General features: G+C 41.5%; 1 protein-coding gene across 1 annotated transcript; it reads right to left on the reverse strand.

Moving 5' to 3' along the window:
- Positions 1-5,863: 5,863 nt before the first annotated feature.
- On the reverse strand, positions 5,864-22,710 carry LOC137273194 (dipeptidase 1-like). Its single transcript, XM_067805692.1, has 11 exons — positions 22,436-22,710; positions 18,447-18,558; positions 17,987-18,143; positions 16,607-16,739; positions 16,166-16,316; positions 15,454-15,520; positions 13,503-13,679; positions 12,645-12,756; positions 9,831-9,903; positions 6,693-6,828; positions 5,864-6,008 (listed from the first exon to the last, which is right to left on the reverse strand). Exons 1-11 carry the CDS (start codon positions 22,470-22,472, stop codon positions 5,907-5,909), a joined length of 1,257 nt encoding a protein of 418 aa, XP_067661793.1. The 5' UTR covers positions 22,473-22,710; the 3' UTR covers positions 5,864-5,906.
- Between the last annotated feature and the right edge of the window lie 1,631 nt (positions 22,711-24,341).

The following is a 24,341-nucleotide window of genomic DNA, read 5'->3' on the forward strand; positions in this document are numbered from 1 at the left end:
TTCAGGTAGGCTGTGATGGAGAGTGCATGTGCCACAACATGTATAAGCAAAAATACTGTCGACAATGTGTGGCATTGAGCCTTTGAATATGTTTCCCCACCTAATGAAATTTCCATGTGTCCAACTCCAGTAAACTTAGATCGAAATCGGAAGGTTCAACACCAAATGCAATTAAAGGAAATGTATTGGAAATACCCTATGGTCACGCTTTTTCTGATGGGATATCGGTTTTGTAATCCATACTTGGAAACAAATGAAAATCTAGTCATAGCATACATGAAGGAGGTACTTGTGTATTTGACAATATGCGATGAGCGTGTTTTTCAAAACGTATAGCATTGCATGCAATATATCCCCGAAGTTAAGAAATATCTATAAACATACGTAAATCTGGTCATATGTTGCTTTTCCTACAGTGTTTGTGAATATTCCAATGGTGGACAATCCTGCCTTTGGTCCTGTGATGTATGCCGTGTAATCTAACCATCACAGCCTATCGTTGTCCTGGTGACCGCTGAGACGATCTCTTTCTGTGCATAGTTTCTGGTTGAAATATCCTTACCTCTGAGCGACCTTGACACAAACATAGCTTTTTCATAAACGTAAAATAACAGCCATTTAGTCTACTCGCGTATCACCATATTGTGATGGGCAGCACATATTGATAAGTCAGTTTAATCATATACGAATGGTATTCAGAAGTTCACCTTGGACCAGATACGCAAATACAAGAGGCGAAAGTAACGGTGCTGAATATTGTTCAAAAGTGTGAAATATCTTTCCTGTGATGAAGAAGACACATCTGCTGCTGACAGTGATGCCAAACGTTTAAGAAATCGTTATTGTAAGCGACCGTGTCATCCGAGTCAAATGTTGAACCCAGCTGTAGTTGTATGCCACATTATTTCTTCCGGAAATGATCAGTTTTTGCGTGATGAAGTAACTCACTAAAAGAATCTAAATCAATGCTCGATCGTTCTGATATAATTACGAATAACCTGGACTTGAGTTATGGTTCTAGATTCTCCCAAATTAGCAACTGTTTCCTCTGACTTGGCTGCAGTGACTTACAGTATTCCCAGAAATTATTGAGAAAGATGATTTGGCAAATCTAATACATGTATATGCACTATAAACGTTTTACTGATATGAATATGTTGAGCCTAAGTGTCCTTTCAGTACTTAGTGAGACCTCCTTGCCCAGCAATACACGAGCCTAGGTACACTGCAGATCAAATAGGGCATTCTCTGGAAGACGAAGGGTGACATCCAGGGCGGTGTATATATTACACAAGCAGTCTTGGCGTGATGGAAGACAGAGAGTAGACAAGAAGGTAAACTTAAAGCTGGTTATTGTCACATAAGGGTTGGTGACTAAATTCCTGATCCCCTGACGCGTTTCAACTGCCTGAAGTGTGACCACGGATCAAACTTATGCCAAAATCCAGCTGCTTGCCATCCAGGTGGTGGTGGCACATGTGAAGACAGAAATATCTGTGATAAATCACCTGTCAGCGTAGTCTATATGCTTCGGCGTGACGAGCGAACACCTTAACCACTAGGCTACCAGATCGCCCCATGTGCGTACATTTCAGAGTTTCAAACTGGCATGGCAAATTTTAGCAAGAAATGCTTATTGAAGCTGGTATAGCATGATCAATATGACCACCGCAACAACGGTCATTCATGCAAAGTATCAGTGTCCAAGGCTTTCAATTGAGAAAGTAAGACCGGACGGACAAAGCCCTGTCAGATGCCCACACTCGACCCTCTGCTGATATGAACAAAAATTGCCTTATTTTCCTAATTTTAATAGGCTGCTTGAAAAGTGTCCGAACAATTAAGGTGGCCTATATAAATGGGGGCCGTTTTGGTACGATATATCCATATTTTTACAATGGGCTTAGCTATGTCGTTCAAAGTTACATTAAAACCAGCTGCCGGCCAAACAAACAGGAGTGAAAAAGAATTCATTTTGTCACTAAATGGAAGCAACTGTTGCAACATTGTGTACAGAAATGCAAGTCTGTATATTGCATTTTACATATATATATATACGATTTATTGTATTTACTAGTATACTAGTGGTGATCTGATGTGGATAGACTCGGAAGAGCCATGGGATGTATAGCAGTGAGCAAAAGAAAGGGAACACCTTCATTAATGATCGATAAAAAAACATAGTCATTATGGAACATGGTAAATCGAACACCAAAACAGTACTGGAATTTTGTGCTTTGCTTAGAAAATGTGATCCAAAATATAAATCTGACAGCTACCTAAAACATATATATTGTATGCTTATTACATCTTTTGTCTGATTTAGGACGACCCTTCCAAATGCCTACACAATACGTTCGCGAATGGAATCTAGACAATTAATCTGTTTACTGGCATACCTGACTGGCAGGGCCCACCTACCACACATCAGCATATTGAGTCACGACAGGCAGTTGTTGAGAAACTGTGACAGACCAGTAGATGACACTGACCGGCATTAGCACAGATGTCGCTGTGGATCACAGCTGATGCATGCAAAGAAAGAAACAAGATAATAACATTTGGGCCACGTGATCCTCTGTGGAGCATGTGAGTTACACCTTTACAACTTTTTGTAATATCCCAAAGCGAGCTAAATTCGACGTTCTGGTGATTTCACCGATTGCATTGCAAGTGCTATATCGTGAAAGTACGTGCGCGATCGGAGTGCACAAGCAGTTTCATTGGTAGGGCGGATGCCCGGTTCCTGTCGTGAGACGTTTCATTGACAATTGAAATCAGGAAGTTATAAGTTATGTAAAGAGCAAATAAATATCAATATTATTTACCACAGATCGTTAATACCACGTGTCAGATGCAAAATCATTTACCTGTATAACAAAAAATAGCGAGCGACATTCAGCACGATCAGTCGTCTGCTAGTGACAGTTTATATATGAAACAGGAAGCCACGTGATCAAAACACTCTCTCGCAAAGCGGAGGGTAAAGTATGGCTCATCGTCCAAAACACATACAAAATACCGGAATGTGGCAAGCGGCTACAGTTTCGCCGATACGGTGTCATCAACGCATTTTTTGTTGGAAACACATGATACTTTTGTGTGAAATAGATGAATATACCTTTATCACTCAAGGTTAGAAAAATCAAAACTTAAAATAACATTAAAGATACAAAATTACGTGTTCGTCTTGTATCGTCGAAAACCCCTGACACTGGGATACGAAAGTGAATGCATGGACAGAAATGGTCTTTTTTTTGCCTACGGTCTTCTTTCAAACAGCAGAACATGGAGGACATGCAGTGTTTCGTTCGGCAAGTTCCTTTGTTTAGAATATGTCTCCGTTCACTCTGTTTTGACGGATGGGTACTCGCTATTCTAAACAGTCATGTTGTCTAGTCAATGTTGATACAATGATAATAGATGTTTTGAGAATTCATAACCACACGGATTTCATTTAAAGCAAAGATCAGCTATCCCCCTTGTTAGGTGACTGGAGTATGACATGAAATTTTCAGGTTTACAATTTTCAGTCAGTAGTGTGGGATTTGACCCTGAAAACCCTGACCATGCACGACCGTGAAATGATGCTGCATACACAAGATAAATGTCACTGTAACGTTCCTCATTGGGTTTTCTTTCTACCAGACTTCAAAGTTCAGGTTCCCCTACTTTTTTAAGAGTATATATGACGAGTCGGTACGTTCTCGGGTCAAGTTTCCGCTGTTGGAAGGAAAGAAATGGGTCGGTCGATGGCAAACACAGAAAATAAAAATGCTGCCCTATCTTGTACTTGTACTGTGAAGCATTCAAACTCGGGATGATCATCACAAACGTTTTTTCATAATCTTTAATACATCCAAAGACAACTTCACACCTGATAATGGCTGGTAATGGCCGTCTGCTCCTTGTGATAGAAGGCCAAGAAGCTGAAGTTTCTTCGATGAAGTGAAACTGTTCAGGTGAATTATGCCTTCAAAACTGACGTTTCTGCATGTACTTTCCCCAGAAATCCACGTTTCCTGGAGTGGACATAGCGATGAAGGAATTGGACAGAGTGGGTTAGCTTTCTATTGATTGACACTGGATCTTGTTATCTGGGGTTCTGGTTACAAGGACATCTAGTAAGGGAAGATGACCATTCGCTTCTGTTTCTATGGTCACATCATTACCACCATCGATATCCGTTGTTGTTTTTGTTAATCCCTTTGATTATACCTACATGCTGTTATTGCTTTATCCCTGTCCATGTATATGTCTGTTCTGTGCCGTCTTATTTCGGTCCCATTATTTCACTCTTGCTTGACAGTGGAATAAGGATCCATACCGAAAGGTCGCATCGTATGTAATAAAGTTGTTATCTATAAAGAATGTTACTTTCTTATTACTTATCAACGTCTAATAATGCCAATCAAACAAATCAGTTGTAGAATGATGTTTTGGATAAAGTCGGTTTTCGTGATGGAGAGTGTTTTTTTAGCTTGTGCAGCTGTTGTATGGCACTTGCTGAGACGGATGAGATGAGAAAATGTTGTTGCTACAGGGAATTAATTAGGTTCGCTATTCCAGGAACAGTGGGGAGTTCTGCTGTGTTGATAGTAGTGTGGTTGGTATAGAGCAGGTTGGTTAAGGATGGATTCTGTTGGTTATGTATACCATTGGTTTTATTTGTGTTGATTGATGAGCGAGTGACTTTAATTTTACGCCGCACTCAGCAATATTCCAGCTATATGGCGGCGGTCTGTAAATAATCCAGTCATGTTCAGACAATCGAGTGATCAACAGCATGAGCATCAATATGCGCCACTGAGAACCAATGACATATACCAAGTCCGCCAGTCTGACCACCCGATCCTACTAGTCGTCTCTGACATCAGAAATGGATTTCTGCCATGATCAATTCTAACCCGGATCTTCACGGGTAGTTGATTGATGCGACAGTATAGATGTGTGGAGAGTTTAGCTGGAGTTTATGTGTGTGTTTATTTGATTTGATGGGTGTGTCAATAGTATCTGTGTTGGGTGGATTAGCCTTGTCATTAATGTAGCATGTAATGGTAAGTATGTGTGGTATGTAGTTCAACTGTTGTGCATGTAGCAGACTGCTGAGTTAGGCGAGACAGGGTGCATTGTTTGGTCAAGTTCTTAATGTTACTGCATTTTGATGTGATGAGTTTAAATATAGGGCTGCGTTGGGCCTCAGCTCAATAACTGAGAGTAGTTTGGTTTATTCTATGCTTGACTGAAGAGATGCCTGTGGAAAGAATGTTGTGGGAGGTAACATTCCTCGTGTCCAGGCAAGTCTAAGTGCTTTATGTATAAAAGAATTAAGCTTTTTAATAATACATGAGGATCAGTTTTGACATAACCAGGGTTGTATATATGCCGGAAAGTGAAATGATCTTTTTTTAGCCAGTGAGTTTAATTATTGGTCTTCTGTACACATTACTAATGGTGTATTCTTGGTTGTTGAGCTTGCTTTTAATGGTCAAGACTAGATCTTAGTTGGAATTATATCATATCATATTATATCATAGTTTAGTTTATCTATTATGAAGATTCACAGGCTCACGTGAGGGGGACCTGGGTTGTTTAGTGAGCGGGGCCCATCTTGACGAATGAAATTGTAGCCTGGTATTCAAAGGCGGAATTTGGTGACAATTTAACTTCTTGAAGAGCAAGTATTTGGGCTATGAGTGACTTAAGCTGATGGCCCATTGCTAGGGAGTGGGGGGTAGAGATATTAAAGTAAAAGGGGATTAAAGTGCGGTTCACAAGAGATCTTGGTGGTAGTGGCAAATAGGTTTCTTGTCATACGTATTGTGACTGCATCAGCTTCATCGACAAAACATTGACCACACGCCAAGCCTGTCGTAGTTGCTTTATTTATGAACCAGTTCTGCGTGTTATGGCCAATAAGGCTGTGTGGATAAACAGGATTGGTCTGGAACTGCCGATCTGTCGATAAGTGTGCTGTCCGGTGCCACCGACCTCATAGCATCACGAACCTGGGCAACAGAGGATGAGTTAGTGAGTGAGTAAGGTTTTACGCCGCTCTTAGCAACATCACGGCATGGGACACCAGTAGTTAAAGCGTTCGCTGGTCACGTCGAAGAGGCAAGTTCGATTCCCCACAGAGGCAAATTGTGTGATGCCCATTTCTGGTGTCCCCTGCCGTGATATTGCTGGCATATTGCTATATTCGGCGTAAAACCAAACTCACTCACTTATACCGACGAAAGTAAATGGTTCAGGACCAAACAACTACCGATGTATCAGGTAAAAGCAGTTGAGATATATCTCTCTTGTTGGTACCGAGAAACAAACAAAATTAAGAACTCCTTCAGTGAGAGGCCTGTTTTAACTCACGTGTACCTATAGAGCAGCTTAGCTTGTTCATGGCAAAACCGAACTCACGCACTCGCTCACTCACTCACTCAAGAAACACAAAGAAAACGTTTAGCATTGGCAAACTTTGAATCTGAGCACTGGCCTCTTTCCAAGCACAAAACGAAGTTAGCATAATTGTGATTCGTCACTAAGCTTTACAACCCAGGACGATATGGATACGAGAGATGTTATGGGTTGTATGTGAGTCAAACAGAATGAATTCCACAGTGAACACTATAACGACACGTGATACTCATGGTCGCTAGCCATTGGCTAACGATCGACGGCGTCCTCGTACTCACCGTTTCCACTTGTTTAAACACTCTGTGGAAATTTCTAAAAGCCACATTCTCCAGCTCCGCCTCGGACCAGCCCCTCCGGAGAAGCTCGGCGAATAATAGAGGGTAGCGGGACACATCAGCCATCTCTCCATTCACCCTGAAGGTAAAACACATCACTGGGTGGAATAGAACCACTTGGTACAGCATTTCCACAAGCATTTCCACAACTACATGGTTGTGTCTCCAGTAGGTATACAGGATTCGAAATACAACCTATGAGGAGACTAAATAAGTCAACTTTGGATTTCTGTATAGCAAGGCTGTAGTCTGGTGAGTGTCTAGTCAGTCAGGTGTTGATTTTTTTGTAGGTACAAGGTTGTGGTACGGAGTGTCTGGTAAGTCAGGTGTCGTCGTGTTGTGGCAAGGTTATGGTACTGACACCGAGTGCCTGGTCAGTCAGGTGTCGCTGTGTTGAAAGGTTATAGTACTGACACCGAGTGTCTGGTCAGTCAGGTATCGTGATGTGGCAAGGTTATGGTACTGACACCGAGTGTCTGGTCAGTCAGGTGTCGCTGTGTTGAAAGGTTACAGTACTGACACCGAGTGTCTGGTCAGTCAGGTGTCGTGATGTGGCAATGTTATGGTACAGACACCGAGTGTCTAGTCAGTCAGGTGTCGGCTTGGTGTGGCAAGGTTATGGTTCTGACACCGAGTGTCTGTTCAGTCAGGTGTCAGCGTGGTGTAGCAAGGTTATGGTACTGACACCGAGTGTCTGTTCAGTCAGGTGTCAGCGTGGTGTGGGAAGGTTATGGTATTAACACCGAGTGTCTGGTCAGTCAGGTGTCGCCCTGTTACGGCAATGTTATGGTACTGACACCGGGTGTCTGGTCAGGTGAGTCAGGGGTCGCCGTGTTAAAGGAAGGTGATGGTACTGACACTGAGTGTCTGTTCAGTCAGGTGTCGTCGTGATGTGGTACGGACACCAAAACAGTGCTTGTACCTTGTGGCGGGGACGCGTTGAAGTTCAGATATATACCTCAATGCTCATGTAACGCTCTTTCAATTTAATTCTTTAAAAATGGATAACACCCTCAACATCATGCACTAATGCCCCCTCAGGCATTCCCTCAGGCAGAGGCCTCTGTTTACAAGTCGAGGTGTTGTACTTAACCCTACACATACAGATGAGTGGACCACTGCCTGCTTTCACTTGTAGCATATGTTCCCGTGTCGGTTTATTTTAGGTAACCACTTGACATGCCTTTTGAAGTGCTTGTGATGAGCGCCTTTTCATGAAACTATGTGCCTGCTTTCACTAATGTCATCGTAGGTCACTAATGGTAAAGAATGGGAGTTCAGGTTCAGCATAGTTGTGGTTGCTTCATGACTAGCTCCTGGTATCTTAACTACATGGGTTTCTTTATCACATACTCATTATATTGAAAAATCGTGTGACCGACACTGCTTTTAGCAGTGATTTGTTACAACAACGACAGTTCTGCTGTGCGTTACATATTGTGTGCATGTATACAGAGCTCCTCTTAGGTTAAGAATCAAATGTCTAGACTGCAGTGTTATAGGCGTCACTATATATACTCTTTAAAAAAGTATGGGAACCTGGACTTTCAGTTTAGATAGGAGTTGACTACATTTTTAAACAAATATCTAATGACTCTACCACCAGTTTTCTTAAACACCGCCCCTTATGAGAAGCACGTGCAGTAGCCCCTTGCACGTGTATGGGGTGTAATTTGGTTGATTCTGTTGATCAAACACTTGTTTGATTGAATCACAAACTACTGAATGAAAATTCTACAATGCAAATTTCACGTCACACATCACTCATCTTCCGAGGGCGATTACTGCACAAACAACCATGGTCATAAGGAAGTGCATCTCCCAGTTATTTTTCCTATTGTTTCTATTCTCCTGAGTGTAGTGAGATAATAACCGGATATCATGCACCAAATTTGTCATCGTGATAACGGGTTTTACCATGCACGTCATAGATACGATCACTATCAACATGTGGCAATATATCCACCTAGGTTACGTGTGCAGATAAGCCCCAGTGGGATATACCGGCTCGGATGTAGGTCTCGGTATATAATTTTAGTAACATTTGTATAGCGCTGATGTCCACTTCACCGGTATCCAGTTCAAATGCTCAAAGAAACTCTGTTTTCCTTCAATCACTGCATGTTCATCGAAGCAGCGAGTCGTATTTTCGATCTCAACTCCCCGGGGATCAATCAATTTTTGCTGCCTACCAGCTAATGTGGCTTACCCCTCCTTACGAGGTACCCATTCACAGCTGGGTGGACTGGGACACATAGTCACAGTATTTTGTCCAAGTTTAATGCACGTTGCTGTACCCGCAACTAGATATTTTGCACGTATTTTTGTGGCCAATATATGGCCATCTACGAGCGGATTCGTGTGTGAACAGGGTTGTGTACTATACCCTAGGGGTTGTGACAACACTGAAAGAGTCTGCATTGTGAATGCATGTTTTTTACACCCAGTCACAGGTGGACTCGATCCCGGTGCCTGGTGCCTTAGCTTGCCTACCGCGTATATGTCATAGTAGGAGGATTGCTGACTTGCGCTAAACAACGAACAAACAAACATTATCTTACCTGACACATGAATGTCGCTTTCTGATTGGCTAAGTGCTATTATATAATTTTCAATGTATCCCACTTACATATGATGTATTATTTTCAATGTACACTGCTGGGAATTCCGAACTCATCTGGTGCTTCTTGGTAGTACTTTTTTACCTCGAATAACATTGAATCACGCATCAAGCACGGAAATTACCGATGTTTTGCGACTGAAAATCAATGGATGGGAGATAACTCTAAATCTGTTTACCTTGTGTCGTCTGCAAAGTGGTGATTGCCTCGCATTCAACAGAAGTGCTTCAAACAGCTCAAAATTAAAATTCAGGTTTTCGGTAAGATAAATACGTTGTTCACTGGTCCCTCGGGAGCCATGGGCTCATGTACCCAAGAGGTTTGTTTATGTTTGTTTATGTTCCCTTGCGGGCTCGGTGAACATATAACAAACCTCGAGGGTACATGAGCCCATGGCCCCCTCGCGACCAGTGAACAACTTATATTGTGTCGATACATGTAGGTACCCCATGATACTTACTCCGAACCGTCGAAGTCACAACCAATACCAAGATACTGGGAGCCTATCAGCTTGCGGAAATAGTCAAAGTGGTCTGAAAATGAAGCGTCATGCTGAAAATATTCACAATAACAAGAAAACAGTTGTCTTCCCGTTGTGGGTGTTTGCTGAACCTCAGGAGTCCCACCTGAGGGTGGGATATTCTCATCTTGTCGAGAATCGATTTGTATGACTTAACATGCTTGTTATCGCACTCATCAATTGCCTAGTATATTATGGGTGGCTGTGTAGTCGAGGGTGAATCAGACAACAAGCAGACAACAAACAGACAACAAACAGTGATAGCATTAGGATCGACCTTTGCAGCTGTAGTCGGACTAGTAGATCCAGTTACTGGGCCCTTACAAATATGGGCTGTACTAGAACAGTTCTAACTCGGATCCTCTGGATTCAGGTATCACTTGATTGTCAAGTTCATTTATGATCTGGCTGAGAGTAGCGTGAAATGAACAAGCTCAAGTTTTCCACGCACAGTATTTCTCATCTGACAACATGTAACTTCCCCCATGACAAATACCCATCTGACCACATGTAACTTCCCCCATGACAAATACCCATCTGACAACATGTAACTTCCCCCATGACAAATACTCATCTGACAACATGTAACTTCCCCCATGACAAATACTCATCTGACCACATGTAACTTCCCCCATGACAAATACTCATCTGACAACATGTAACTTCCCCCATGACAAATACTCATCTGACCACATGTAACTTCCCCCATGACAAATACCCATCTGACAACATGTAACTTCCCCCATGACAAATACTCATCTGACCACATGTAACTTCCCCCATGACAAATACCCATCTGACCACATGTAACTTCCCCCATGACAAATACTCATCTGACAACATGTAACTTCCCCCATGACAAATACTCATCTGACCACATGTAACTTCCCCCATGACAAATACTCATCTGACCACATGTAACTTCCCCCATGACAAATACTCATCTGACAACATGTAACTTCCCCCATGACAAATACTCATCTGACCACATGTAACTTCCCCCATGACAAATACCCATCTGACAACATGTAACTTCCCCCATGACAAATACTCATCTGACCACATGTAACTTCCCCCATGACAAATACTCATCTGACCACATGTAACTTCCCCCATGACAAATACTCATCTGACCACATGTAACTTCCCCCATGACAAATACTCATCTGACCACATGTAACTTCCCCCATGACAAATACCCATCTGACAACATGTAACTTCCCCCATGACAAATACTCATCTGACCACATGTAACTTCCCCCATGACAAATACCCATCTGACCACATGTAACTTCCCCCATGACAAATACTCATCTGACCACATGTAACTTCCCCCATGACAAATACTCATCTGACCACATGTAACTTCCCCCATGACAAATACCCATCTGACCACATGTAACTTCCCCCATGACAAATACTCATCTGACCACATGTAACTTCCCCCATGACAAATACTCATCTGACCACATGTAACTTCCCCCATGACAAATACCCATCTGACCACATGTAACTTCCCCCATGACAAATACCCATCTGACCACATGTAACTTCCCCCATGACAAATACCCATCTGACCACATGTAACTTCCCCCATGACAAATACCCATCTGACCACATGTAACTTCCCCCATGACAAATACCCATCTGACCACATGTAACTTCCCCCATGACAAATACCCATCTGACCACATGTAACTTCCCCCATGACAAATACCCATCTGACCACATGTAACTTCCCCCATGACAAATACCCATCTGACCACATGTAACTTCCCCCATGACAAATACCCATCTGACCACATGTAACTTCCCCCATGACAAATACCCATCTGACAACATGTAACTTCCCCCATGACAAATACTCATCTGACCACATGTAACTTCCCCCATGACAAATACCCATCTGACCACATGTAACTTCCCCCATGACAAATACCCATCTGACCACATGTAACTTCCCCCATGACAAATACCCATCATGAAAACAACATATTACTGAATCATGTGTGAAATAATTAGTTAATTTCTCTTACATCAATTGCTTCTGCTCAAAAACACAAATTGTTTCACGACTAGAAATGCTGCGCATATGTTGCAAAATCATGTAAGATATATAAAACGTAATTATAATATATGTACTCAACAGACTTCCTATATGGATATCAAAGAACAGACTGGAAGAGATTTGGGGATCCACAGATCATTTTACGTCACTTCAATAATATTGTGACCACTTTCTGAACGTGAATGAATAACTTGTCGAAACACGTAGTGTTGGAACCCATGGAACCCACGTGAAAGTTATAGAATGTTATTAGTGGGTTTATAAATTTGTTTCTTACACCAGTAAGTACTTGTTCATGTAATATTTTTCATTCTGTGTCAGAGTATACGCAAACCACACAGCTAAAAGTCCTCAATATTGATGGACGGTTGTTGTTTTGTTTGTTTGGGATTTTTTTGTTTTACGTCGCACTGAGCAATATTCCAGCTATATGGCGGCGGTCTATAAATAATCGAGTCTGTACCGCACAATCCAGTTATCAACAGCATGAGGATCTATCTACACAATTGGGACGCGATGACATGTGTCAATCAGTTGAACCAGTGTGACCACCCGATCCCATTAGCCTTTTCTGAAGGTAAGTATGGGTGACTGAGGATCAATTCAAACCCGGATCTTTACGGGTACCAATATTGACTAATTTCCAAATCCTGTAGAAAGGTGATTTAGGTTACATGAGCTGGTACCTGCGACTTGGGCCACGGATGCAGTTCTGTTGTCATCCCCATGCTTATTCTCCATAGTACAGTTGATAAACCGAGGGTACACGTTAATCATGATGATGCCGTTATTGGCAGCCTGAGACAAACAAACACACACTGTCAGTGCATAATGCGGTATAATATATATCTTTCTCGAGTGTCGGACTGGCATGGTGCCTTTCATTAAACAAATATAGTGGAATCTGTCATAACCGGTATCTGTCCGGCAAGTTGTCATCACAGGCATAAAATCTCAGTTCCAACCTTGTCATGTGCATTTATCATCAGCTCTACAATTCAGCACAATGTTATTTCTGGTTATTTCTTCAGTCCCATAGAGGTCCCTGATAAATTGCGTATTTAGGACTGACTGTAACATAGATAAATCCATGAACTCAGTCCCTTCACATGTAGTGAAGTCATGTTATCTTAGAACGCTAAAACCGGAACCTTTACCTGATCACTTTGTCGGTAGACATCGTGAAACACAGAGACTTTTGTCCTTTATGTGGTCAGTGTGACAGTGAAGATAGATATGAATGTGTATCCTTTATTCTGCCCAATGATTCAGCCTATACCGAGTTGATAACAATGCCGACATACATTTGGAACCGACGGCGTCAGGTGTTTATCTCCTAATTTAACAATTGGGCTTTCTTTGTGGTTTTTAATAACGCGTTGTTTTGAGGAAACTGAAATAACATTACAGCTTTCAGAATATCCAACACTGTCAGCCTAAAACTACGGATCCTAAAGTCTGAAAATGTGTATTAAACAAAATAGTTCCGACATTAACGCAGTTGTTTCTGGTTGTAACATATCGTGAGCAGAAGGAATACCTACAAGGAGCTTAGCGACGTCGTCGGGGACGTTCCTCTCATGTGGACAGATGTGGTAGGATGACGAGTGGCTGAAGATGACGGGGGCGACCGACACATTGAGGGCGTCGTACATGGTGTCGACAGCCGTGTGGGAGAGGTCCACCATCATACCTAGCCGGTTCATTTCAAGTACCACTCTCTGAAACCAAGACTAACACTGCTAATGCCACTATCTATACTATTACTACTGCTCCTGTGGCTGCTGCTGCTGCTACTACTACTACTACTACTACTACTACTGCTTCTACTAATACAGCTTCTACTAATACTGTCTCTACTCCTACTACTACTACTAGAACTACCACGACTAATACTACTACTACGACTACTACTACTACTTTTACTACTACTACTACTACTACTGCTGCTGCTGCTGCTGCTGCTGCTGCTACTATTACTACTAAAATGAAGTCCAAAAGAAAGAACACTTTCTACTTTTGGACCACCGGTCTGACTGAAACGTCTCATTAAAGTCAGATGATGCTCCACCTTGTATAGTCAAATGTTCTGGCATTATGGCGGTTCGAAGCCCTAATCTGCGACACTGTAATTGCTCGCTGTCGCTACGCTGGTGATAATCTGAGAATTTTGATGTGTTCTCATACCACCGTTGGCGCCCTGCATGCACGTGCGATTCAAAAAGGTATGATGTTCATGCTGCGCCACTCACTGTTTTGAGGATGGTGTCTCTGGGCTTTTGTCAACATGTTCTCAATGTTTGTGACTTTATGCCACAATCAAACTACTTAGACAATGACATATTACACAATTATCGAAATAGTATAGAAAACCGCCTGCAAATTTCCAAGGAAAACCAAATGTACATCCACATCTAGTCTACAGCGGTGGGGCTTTTCCCCACTGGGTGTACCTCCAATGAAAATTATAATAAGTACATAGTACTTAACCAAACTATCATGTGAAGCTTATGCTGAGGTCAGATCAAGTAATTCATCCATTCGGGAAGCAAAGAAAAAATATCACATATCACAAGCTGGATATATGAAAATTCGAGGGGCCTCAGACGAGCAACTAACGACCCCGTTGGAAACAAGCATTGTGTTTTATGGAAAAATAAAGATACAGGCTACGCACCTCATAGCCGCCTCCTACTTGAGGTTCCAGAATGCCTAATCATATATGGGGTTATCCAAAATATAGAAAATTTATATGATAGTGCCTGTGTTGGATGGGCCCTACGATATACAAAACTCGTTAGAAATTTAGCAAAGAATTGCAAGTGTAAAAATGATCAATGCATTTTCCGGCTACTATCAGGTGAATCAGAACCCACTCAAAGGTTTAATTTGCAAATTTGCAGACGGTTATGCTCTCTGAGTTAGAACCCCCATTACCTATACTACTGACCTACTTTGCAGCCGATCAAAATTTTCTCCTGTGTACGTGAAAACACTCTACAAACAACTATGGTTGCACTAAATTTCACTTACTTGTTTCATAATGAAATGTTATTTGCAAAATTAATGGATTTTACTTTTAAATATAAATTTCACAACGCATCTGGCTAACTGGTTACACCGGTTACAAGGGTTTTTTTGCGCTTAATAAATGTATTTTTGTAACATACCATGTGCCTTATATAATACCAAGTGCGTACCATACCGCCAAACCTTTCAAACGGCCGAGACTCGCTTTCAGATTTCCACGATTTCCAAATTTTCGTTTGTAACTGACAGGGACGGGTTTCAGACCCAACTGATTGTCATCGCTATTGCCGCGTTGACCCCGTCCAATATTGATTTCGAACTCTAGATGAAAGTGAAAATTTCAAAAGGTTTTCTCAAAGGATCCCATTATCAGTTCGTGCGAACTCATTTTAGACAACAAGTAGTTCGATAATATTCGAAAACTGACGCGGAGCGATAATCGCTATCTAAAACTGTGACCATGACCTTTCCAAAGTCTGTTAAGCCGTGGTGGTTGGGAGTGTTGTGCCGGGTATCGTTACAGGAATCTGACCTGAAATGTTCAACCTACATGTATACACACTAGTGCTGGTATTGGCATACATCAAGATACATCAAGATACATCAAGATACTAAAATGTTTGTCACGAAGATAGATTGTCAAATTATTATAAACTAGAGCTGCGAAATAATACAAAATCCAGATATGAATCGTATCACGATACTAAAATCTTTAATTATAACGCCAACTACAAAAACAACTTAAAACAAAACCCTTTTCAAGTATTTCGTCAAATTCCAAGAGCAGTTTCCAATGATTATACGTGATAATCAAGTTTCTATTCGGACTTAGTGAATGTTGATAACATGCGAGCGATATGTCTGACACAGTTCGTGAAAACGTTTAACAAACTTAGCTTATGAAGGGAAACTATATAAGTATATATTTAATCATCAAACAAAGGTCTTTTCTCTTGACAGAAGGCGCGATTTGGCAATATTCAAAGTTAAACATCGATGCATCGGGGCACATTTGAGGTATCGCATCGGAATACACGAGAATGTAAAACTTTGTATCAATTCACTGTATCGATGGTCCATTGGATCGATGCATATCGATGAATCGTCTCACGACTTGTATATACACTTTAATATGACACATTCTATATTTGAAAACTGATAGAAACACACACGTTACCATGGTGTGTCACAGCTCCAGGTCAATGTCAAATACCTCACTCCAAGGTCATAGTACATGCGCAGTATAGCGAGGTTACTGTCTATCATTTCGCCCCCTTCTAAGCCAATCATTGAAGCTACTTTACCGTCTCGAAAAGAGGGCATGATATCTGAAATGTGATACGAATTTGACAGAATGGTGTGTTCACTGGGCCAACATGTTCATGCTTTCAAATATATTACGTCATGAAGCTGAATCTGGTGGAAACGTCCGCTCGTCACACTGAAAACCTGGGTTCGATTTCCCACATGGGTACAATGTGTGAAGCGAATTTCTGGTGTTCTCCGGCGTTATATTGCTAGAATACCGCTAAAATGACGTAAAAAACTAAACTCACTCATTCACTCTCTCAAGCGAGTCACCGTTAAGGTGTGTGCTAGGAACGACTGGATGACTCACCGTCCACAGCTGTGACAAAACGGAAGGTGTCGGAGTATTTGTGGACGAACTGCTTGATGATGTCTATGGTGGAGAGAGCCCATGAGACGCTGTCCTTGTACTGGAACCTACACGGAGTCCACGCAGACCAAATCTACGACGTAGGGAGAAAAGGGTGAGGCGTTACCCCTGCAGACATTATGAACTGCTTCCGCGCCAACCAGTTAAAGCTGTATTAATTTTATACCAAGCTCAAGGCAGGGGAACAACAAGTTCCATCTTTTAATGTATTTTGTATGAAGTTGTCGACCTCCTTCTCAGACGATCCACTGAACCCCAAAGGTGCTTGTACTTTATCACATTGTCCTTTGACCCTGTTACTGAGTGATCTTCTGAACATATAATGGGGCTGTTTAAATAAGGTAACGAGTTTGCGTATTTAAGTGTACGTTCAGTGAGGTCATGAGTATAAACCAAGGGCATAAGCTCACGTATATAAGATCAAACCATAATAACTGAAAGCCACTGAAGTGAGTGAGTGAGTTAAGATTTATAGTCACATCTGCAATACTTCAGACACTGTGACTAAACTTGACATTTGAACTTTGCAGGAACGAATCCTGGGAACTAAATGAAACGAATCTGTCACGTTCCGATACTTTGGTCCAACCAGGATAAAGTTGCTTAAGAACATAAGACCATTTTTCATGCCACGTGAGTAGGTATCATTTTGCGTTGACTATGTAATGTGTAATATGACGAGAACACTTTGACATATCGCCTGCACGTCATATCAGTGAAAGTGATTGGACATGAGAAGACGAGTCGTCTCCCCTGGCACCACTATAACCCACACTAGAATGTCCCACATTTTCGATGCATATGACAGAAAGCCATCCTGTCAGTGTGATGCACGTGGAATGTGTTCAAGAACAGCGTGGAAACATGAAGGAACACCTCAAACAGGAATACGTCTTTTGTGATATGCGTTCATCTTTTCATGTATTTCTCTCTACATGTGCAATTGCTTTGTTCAATTTCTTGTTGCAGGGATACCAAATTTAAATATATTAGCACTGAATCATAGGCGATTTATCATTGTGTCTGTCAGCACAACTGATCACCTCTCCGTACGTAGATATGACGAAGCAATTGCGTCAGGTTGAGAACTTTGGCTAAACAATGCCTCTGTAATACTTCTGATTGTTGACAGTGTGTATACGGGAATAGTTAAATTAGAAATAGTGTCATAGTGACAGAGAGACGAAACTCAAAAAGTAATTATGATTGTGTCAGGACGTTAACACTTATAATTGTGCTATGTTCGTTTGAAGAAAGACTGAGCCCAGTTCTTACAATGACCTAAGGAGCGGGAACAACACCAGCGTTGAGAAGATTTACCTGGGCCCCGAGTTGTCCTTGTCGTATACGGGGGATATCTGTCTGCGCCAGAAATTTGGGGTCAGCAGGAAACTGAGTCCGAGCGTCCTTCATCAGGTCAACCTTCGACAGATCTCCCTTGAAGTTCTCTATGATGTGCCAGCCGAGATCATTATGTCTGTACAAGCACCGAATGAATACACAATGTCTCTTAGAAAGCTGCAACGTGTGTTATATTGTAGATTACACTTTCTCTGTAGAGTATAGATTCTGAGTATAGTACTGTAATCTCACTTGGGATTCGAATCCATACTCGGCACCTTTACAAACACCACCACGCAACTGAGATAGTAAAGTCTGCACAACTGTCATCGCACATTACATATGCTCATTTGGAAATCTTATGGTCAATAAAGTTGTTATTGTCCGTTGTAAATCGTGAATACGGCATTACAGCAAAATAGACAAAAATACACCTTACCCGTCCACAAGTGGCACTCGTTTCAGAATATTCCTGGCCTGTATGTCGTAATTATCTCCTTTCCTGCTGTCAGGGGGCAGAACCAGGAATGTCGCCACGCCGCTGATGACGACTGCAATCATGTTTAAGATATATCGGCATGAGAGAACATGATACCAAATTGCGTGAACTTTCTAATAATGAAATTCCAAATTAATTATCTGGAAATAAAGGCACAATGTCACGCTATATATCTCTAAAAATGCATAACATTTCTTTCAATAGTACAAACTATCAGCCCCCAGGAAAGCTGCCATATAATTTATACCTCCCACTTAAAATACGTATTTAGATTACAATATCAAATTAGAAAGTCCGACGTTGTATTGCGCTGTCTATCGACGTTATTTTAAACGAACCCCATAGAGTTATGTCCCTTGGAGCGCTCTCTCCGAATATCCAAGGCACAACGTATGATTGAAACCAGTCCGACAAACGCTAACAACACCGCGTGCGACAGTTTTCTATGTAATGAGTGAGTTTTACGCCAAACTTAGTCATATTCCATCAATATGGCGGCCGTCTATAAATAATCGATTATGAATTACACAATCCAATGATCAACACCATGAACACCGATCTACACATGTGGGATACGATGACGGGTGTCAACCAAGTCAGCGAGGCTGAGAACCCGATCCCGTTAGTCGCCTCTTACTACAAGCAGTGGTGACTGAAGTCCAGTTCTAACCCGAATCTTCATGAGTAGTTTTCGACGTACGGAGCAATTGTTTACATGCCGTCTATGGCAACTGTTATCTATTTAGAGGCTGTTTCAATTATCGATTACAGGCAAGTCGTAATGAATACTATTGCATCAATGGGAAACTAAAGTGAGAGCATATTCCCCAGTATATCAAATATAGGTCAAAGTATTGTCAGAAATGTGGGACATTGTGCCTTTCAGCTACTATGTATGTCTAAGTAAATTTGAAGAGGCCTCTCATTGAAGGACTGTACTCTTCCTTCTGAAGGAACTAGATCTATTTCGAGAGTCTCGTTGATTCAAGCCGATGTTTCTCTTCCACAATACTAATTTAACATAGGCTGTATGGCACGGAAATCGTTGGCACTTATATCGATATTTCTTTGGTCCTGAAACATTTTCTTTGGTTGCTGTAATTTTTGGCAAAAGACCATTGTACGTTGGCCATTATACTGATAACTTACGATTTCATATTTTTGTGGTTGACAAACACAAGAGCCACATCTGGCTCGTCTCACGAATACCTTCTGATAGTACTCATAATGTCCTGAACGCCCACCACTGAAGTAGTGATAGGGGCAGTTAAAGCAATACTAATAGTTATTAAAGCTACCAAACACTACCGCGACTTTTAGTTAATAAAAGAAAATACAGGGCGTGACCTTAGTCCTCGTCTCAATCTCACGTTCATGGTTTAGGACCTTAACAGAAGACAGGGAGAAGTGTTTCAAGTTCCCATGATAGCACCTGCACGGAGACAGGGAGAAGTGTTTCAAGTTCCCATGATAGCACCTGCACGGAGACAGGGAGAAGTGTTTCAAGTTCCCATGATAGCACCTGCACGGAGACAGGGAGAAGTGTTTCAAGTTCCCATGACAGCATCTGCACGGAGACAGGGAGAAGTATTTCAAGTTCCCATAATAGCACCTGCACGGAGACAGGGAGAAGTGTTTCAAGTTCCCATGATAGCACCTGCACGGAGACAGGGAGAAGTGTTTCAAGTTCCCATGATAGCACCTGCACGGAGACAGGGAGAAGTGTTTCAAGTTCCCATGATAGCACCTGCACGGAGACAGGGAGAAGTGTTTCAAGTTCCCATGATAGCACCTGCACGGAGACAGGGAGAAGTGTTTCAAGTTCCCATGATAGCACCTGCACGGAGACAGGGAGAAGTGTTTCAAGTTCCCATGATAGCACCTGCACGGAGACAGGGAGAAGTGTTTCAAGTTCCCATGACAGCATCTGCACGGAGACAGGGAGAAGTATTTCAAGTTCCCATAATAGCACCTGCACGGAGACAGGGAGAAGTGTTTCAAGTTCCCATGATAGCACCTGCACGGAGACAGGGAGAAGTGTTTCAAGTTCCCATAATAGCACCTGCACGGAGACGCAGGGCCTACCCAGTTATGCTAAACTGTTTAACGTTTTGGTTTCTGGAAACCTAAGCACTCGATTATGTCGTGACCTAAAACTGGGCTCTGAAACTTCGAACCTTCGCTTTCGTGTTCTATCAGAACAAACATGGTGGAAACGATATGAAAGGTCAGGTAAGCAAACATCTATTGTTCTGAGAACTAGGAAAATATTATTTAATACCCCAATCTAATTAACATGACTATTTTATGTAACTTGAATACATATAATTACTTGTAACAGTATAATTCTATACACACAGATAACATATTTACCCCCAAAAGCATGTCATCTCTTTAATAGTTGTTAATTCTCTGATTAAACGACAAAGAAATATTACCTGCGGCATTGCTGTCATCCAATTATCAATATATAGTAGTTGAGACACGTGTTTGGTATTCACTTTGAAAGCGAATGGTGAAACCATCCACTCGTTTATTAGACTACAATCTCTCGATCTAAATGTGTGGTTCACCTGGCAAAATCTGAGGGTCTGCAGGTATGTATGTATCCTCCACAATCTCTAGGGTATACGTTGCGATCAATCTCACCTAAACCCTGAAAGCATCTGCGGCTCCGATAATTTCATTTCTTACCTTTGCTCCGCTAAGCCGCCGTTACAACCGGCGTCAACAAAAAATAATGGTCTCAGTCGCAAACGTTTGCTCGTAGTACGATTGGGAATTTGGGGGAAATCGTACAGACTAATTGAAAGGTCCGAAACTTTATAAATATGTGTGCAAGAACTCCTACCTCATTCAGAGTACTTCTGAATCAGTTGTGCTGCGAAGTTTAAGCGGTTAAGATTTGATTTAAAAAGCGAAAGTGAAAGCGATTGGTACGCTCAACTTTCCAGCTTAGACACCTGATTGGATAAAAAGCCAGCCAAGGGAGGTAATGAAATCGTCCAGCCGCGCCGAAAATGCATCCAGGGTAGAGTAGAGATTTATCATAACCTATACCCGGGGATTATAGAGGATGGTATGTGTAATCCGACATATCCCGTATTTATCCTCATTTACGTAGTTTACCAAGGCAACCTGAAAATATCTCCGGTTTGAATGGGCGAAGACTGTGCGTCCGTGATTCAATACTATCATATATACTACCCATCAAAAGTTTAGCTCCACTTAAAGCACACACTATATGTTATGTATACATATTTGGTTTCACCGAAAATGAATTTCTCCACTATCCTCGTGACTTCAACTGCAAACTTTCTGCAGACGAATTGCATGAGGATCAAGCATCCAATTGCTAACAAGCATGTTCAAATATCGTGCATAACAACAGTTGCATTTGGGTGTAAAACTTTGTTAAGAATTTAACAATTTTCACTGCTTTTCATCATTTACTGATCTCGTGACAATAATCTTTTCAAAGGTATGAATGTGTTTTACAATAGAAGAGTTCATGTGTAAACATTATCTTAAAACAGTATGGAAAAAATTTGCAAAATGTAATTTAGAACAGCTGACAGAAGTACTTGGCTACATTTGTACTAGTGTGTCTAATCTTTTGATGGGTTGTATGTATCAGTGTTGATTCGCTTCAAACTGAGATACAAATACTGACACTGACATAATCATAACAACGTTTTACAAATATTGGAATTGTTGAACATATCCTTAGCAAAGATAGGTTCATTACAGTAAACATTTGAAGAGGTTTTGTCTGTCTACTTCTCAATGTAGCAAATGTTATCCTTTTTATTTAGAATTTCATGCTTTGTTATATATGTCCTGAACACTGTTAAATTTCAAAGTCGCAAAAAATCAAAATAATAGTAAAATAGGTTATTAAACAGTATTTTTTCTAGAGAAATATTTACCGTTAAGCAACACAAATCCTATCCATGATGTCGCCATTGGTGACAGGTGATTGGTCACTGACACATATATTCACCGAACAACTGATAGATATATATAAGACGCTATGTCCTCCTCGGCCTGACGCTCTCTAGTGTATGGCGAAGACGATCACGAGTGTCCCTGTAATCAGTCAGAACAAAGTTGCCTTTATCTTGTCAGATAGTTTTCCGTTTATCTAGTGGTCTTTTCGTCTTGGCCAAGAGGTCGTTTTAGCGTGAGCGGTGGCCGTTTTCTCGAATTATCTCTTTGCCGTTTTACTGGGGTCCGTTTCTGACCACCCGATAATGTTACTCGCCTCTTAAGACAAGCATGATTTACTGAATATCAATTCTAAACCAGATCTTCACGGGTTGACTGAAACGTACATTTAGCCACGTTACCAATAAAGCAGCTTAATACATGTACCTTAAACTGTTACACTTCTGTTTTATGTTTAAAATGTAATATTGTGTTAAGAAGACTGCTACGTTAAGAATAGAGACTATACCTTGATATGAGTGGAAATCACCTTTCAGAGTATACCTTCCCTTCACTCAGGGTATACTTCCCTTCACTCAGAGCATCCGTTCCCTTCACTCTGAGCAGTATTTCTTCAGTCTCTACACATGTTGTTTATATTTCATCATTGCTGATGCAGTAGAGAATGCTCGACACCCAGAAAATGCCGGCCTTGCTCAGAGGCTGTTTCAACAAGGCCATCCTAATTTAGACCTCATTAAATGTTTCGAACGGCAGCAATGTGTGTGTGTGTGTGTGTGTGTGTGTGTGTGTGTGTGTGTGTGTGTGTGTGTGTGTGTGTGTGTGTGTGTGTGTGTGTGTGTGTGGTGGGTGGGTGTGTGTGGTGTGTGTGTGTGTGTGTGTGTAGTTTCGTCAGGTAAACAACCGATTTCAATGATCCAGGAACACGAATATATGATATTGTCGGAAAGCTTTCACTGATGATGTTGCCGTCTCATCAACTGTGTCACTAACAATGACATGTTTTAGCTGCATTACTTTTAACATTCACTTTGAAAAACGAAAACCATCGTCATATATGATGGCGAAATTTACTATTTTGCAAGAAGCACCTGTAATTAGGAGATAAACATACTGTGTTGGAAAATCAGAAATATATATCGAAATTACAATATCTCTAAATTTGATTTATAACCGAACGCGTAGCGTTTATCTCCATTCTCCATAACCAGAAACAAATACTTAAAGTGTTGGAAAATCAGAGGTATATAACATGATTATATTCCTCTAAGTGACTTTGATTAACCAATCACAATGCAGTATTTACTGAAGTCCTGGTAGAATGTGGCTTCTGTCATGTTTCATGCATTCCGTTACGCCTAATCCCAAAGACTGAGGTGGCGATGGAGTAGCTTAGTGGTTAAACCGTCAGCTCTTTACGCCGAAGACCAGGCTTCGATTCCCCACAATGTGAAGCCCATTCCCGGTGCTCCCCTCCGTGATTGCTGGAATATTGCTTAAGATGACGTAAAGCCATACTCAATCCCCAAAAGACTGAGAAAAGGACATGAACGGCCAATGAAGTGTTTGATTTATGGCAAATGATTGGCCGTTGATAGAGAATGGTTAGATATGCTGGAAACACTCTTACTAAACCGATCATCCCGGTAAAGGTTAACCTGTGGGTCAGGCATGTCGTGGTTTGAAAGATCAAACCTAAATCTATGGCTCTTTTCAGTCGAATCTTACAAGCACTCGTTACCGACACTCAACACAAACATAAACGCGCGCATACGCACGCACACGCACACGCACACGCACACGCACACACACACGCACTACCACCACTTCCCGCGTCCAGCCATACGTTTCAGGAGCGTAGGTTCACACGTACCTGCCACAAACACA

This window comes from Haliotis asinina, chromosome 2 (assembly GCF_037392515.1).
Source record: "Haliotis asinina isolate JCU_RB_2024 chromosome 2, JCU_Hal_asi_v2, whole genome shotgun sequence".
NCBI lineage: Eukaryota > Metazoa > Mollusca > Gastropoda > Lepetellida > Haliotidae > Haliotis > Haliotis asinina.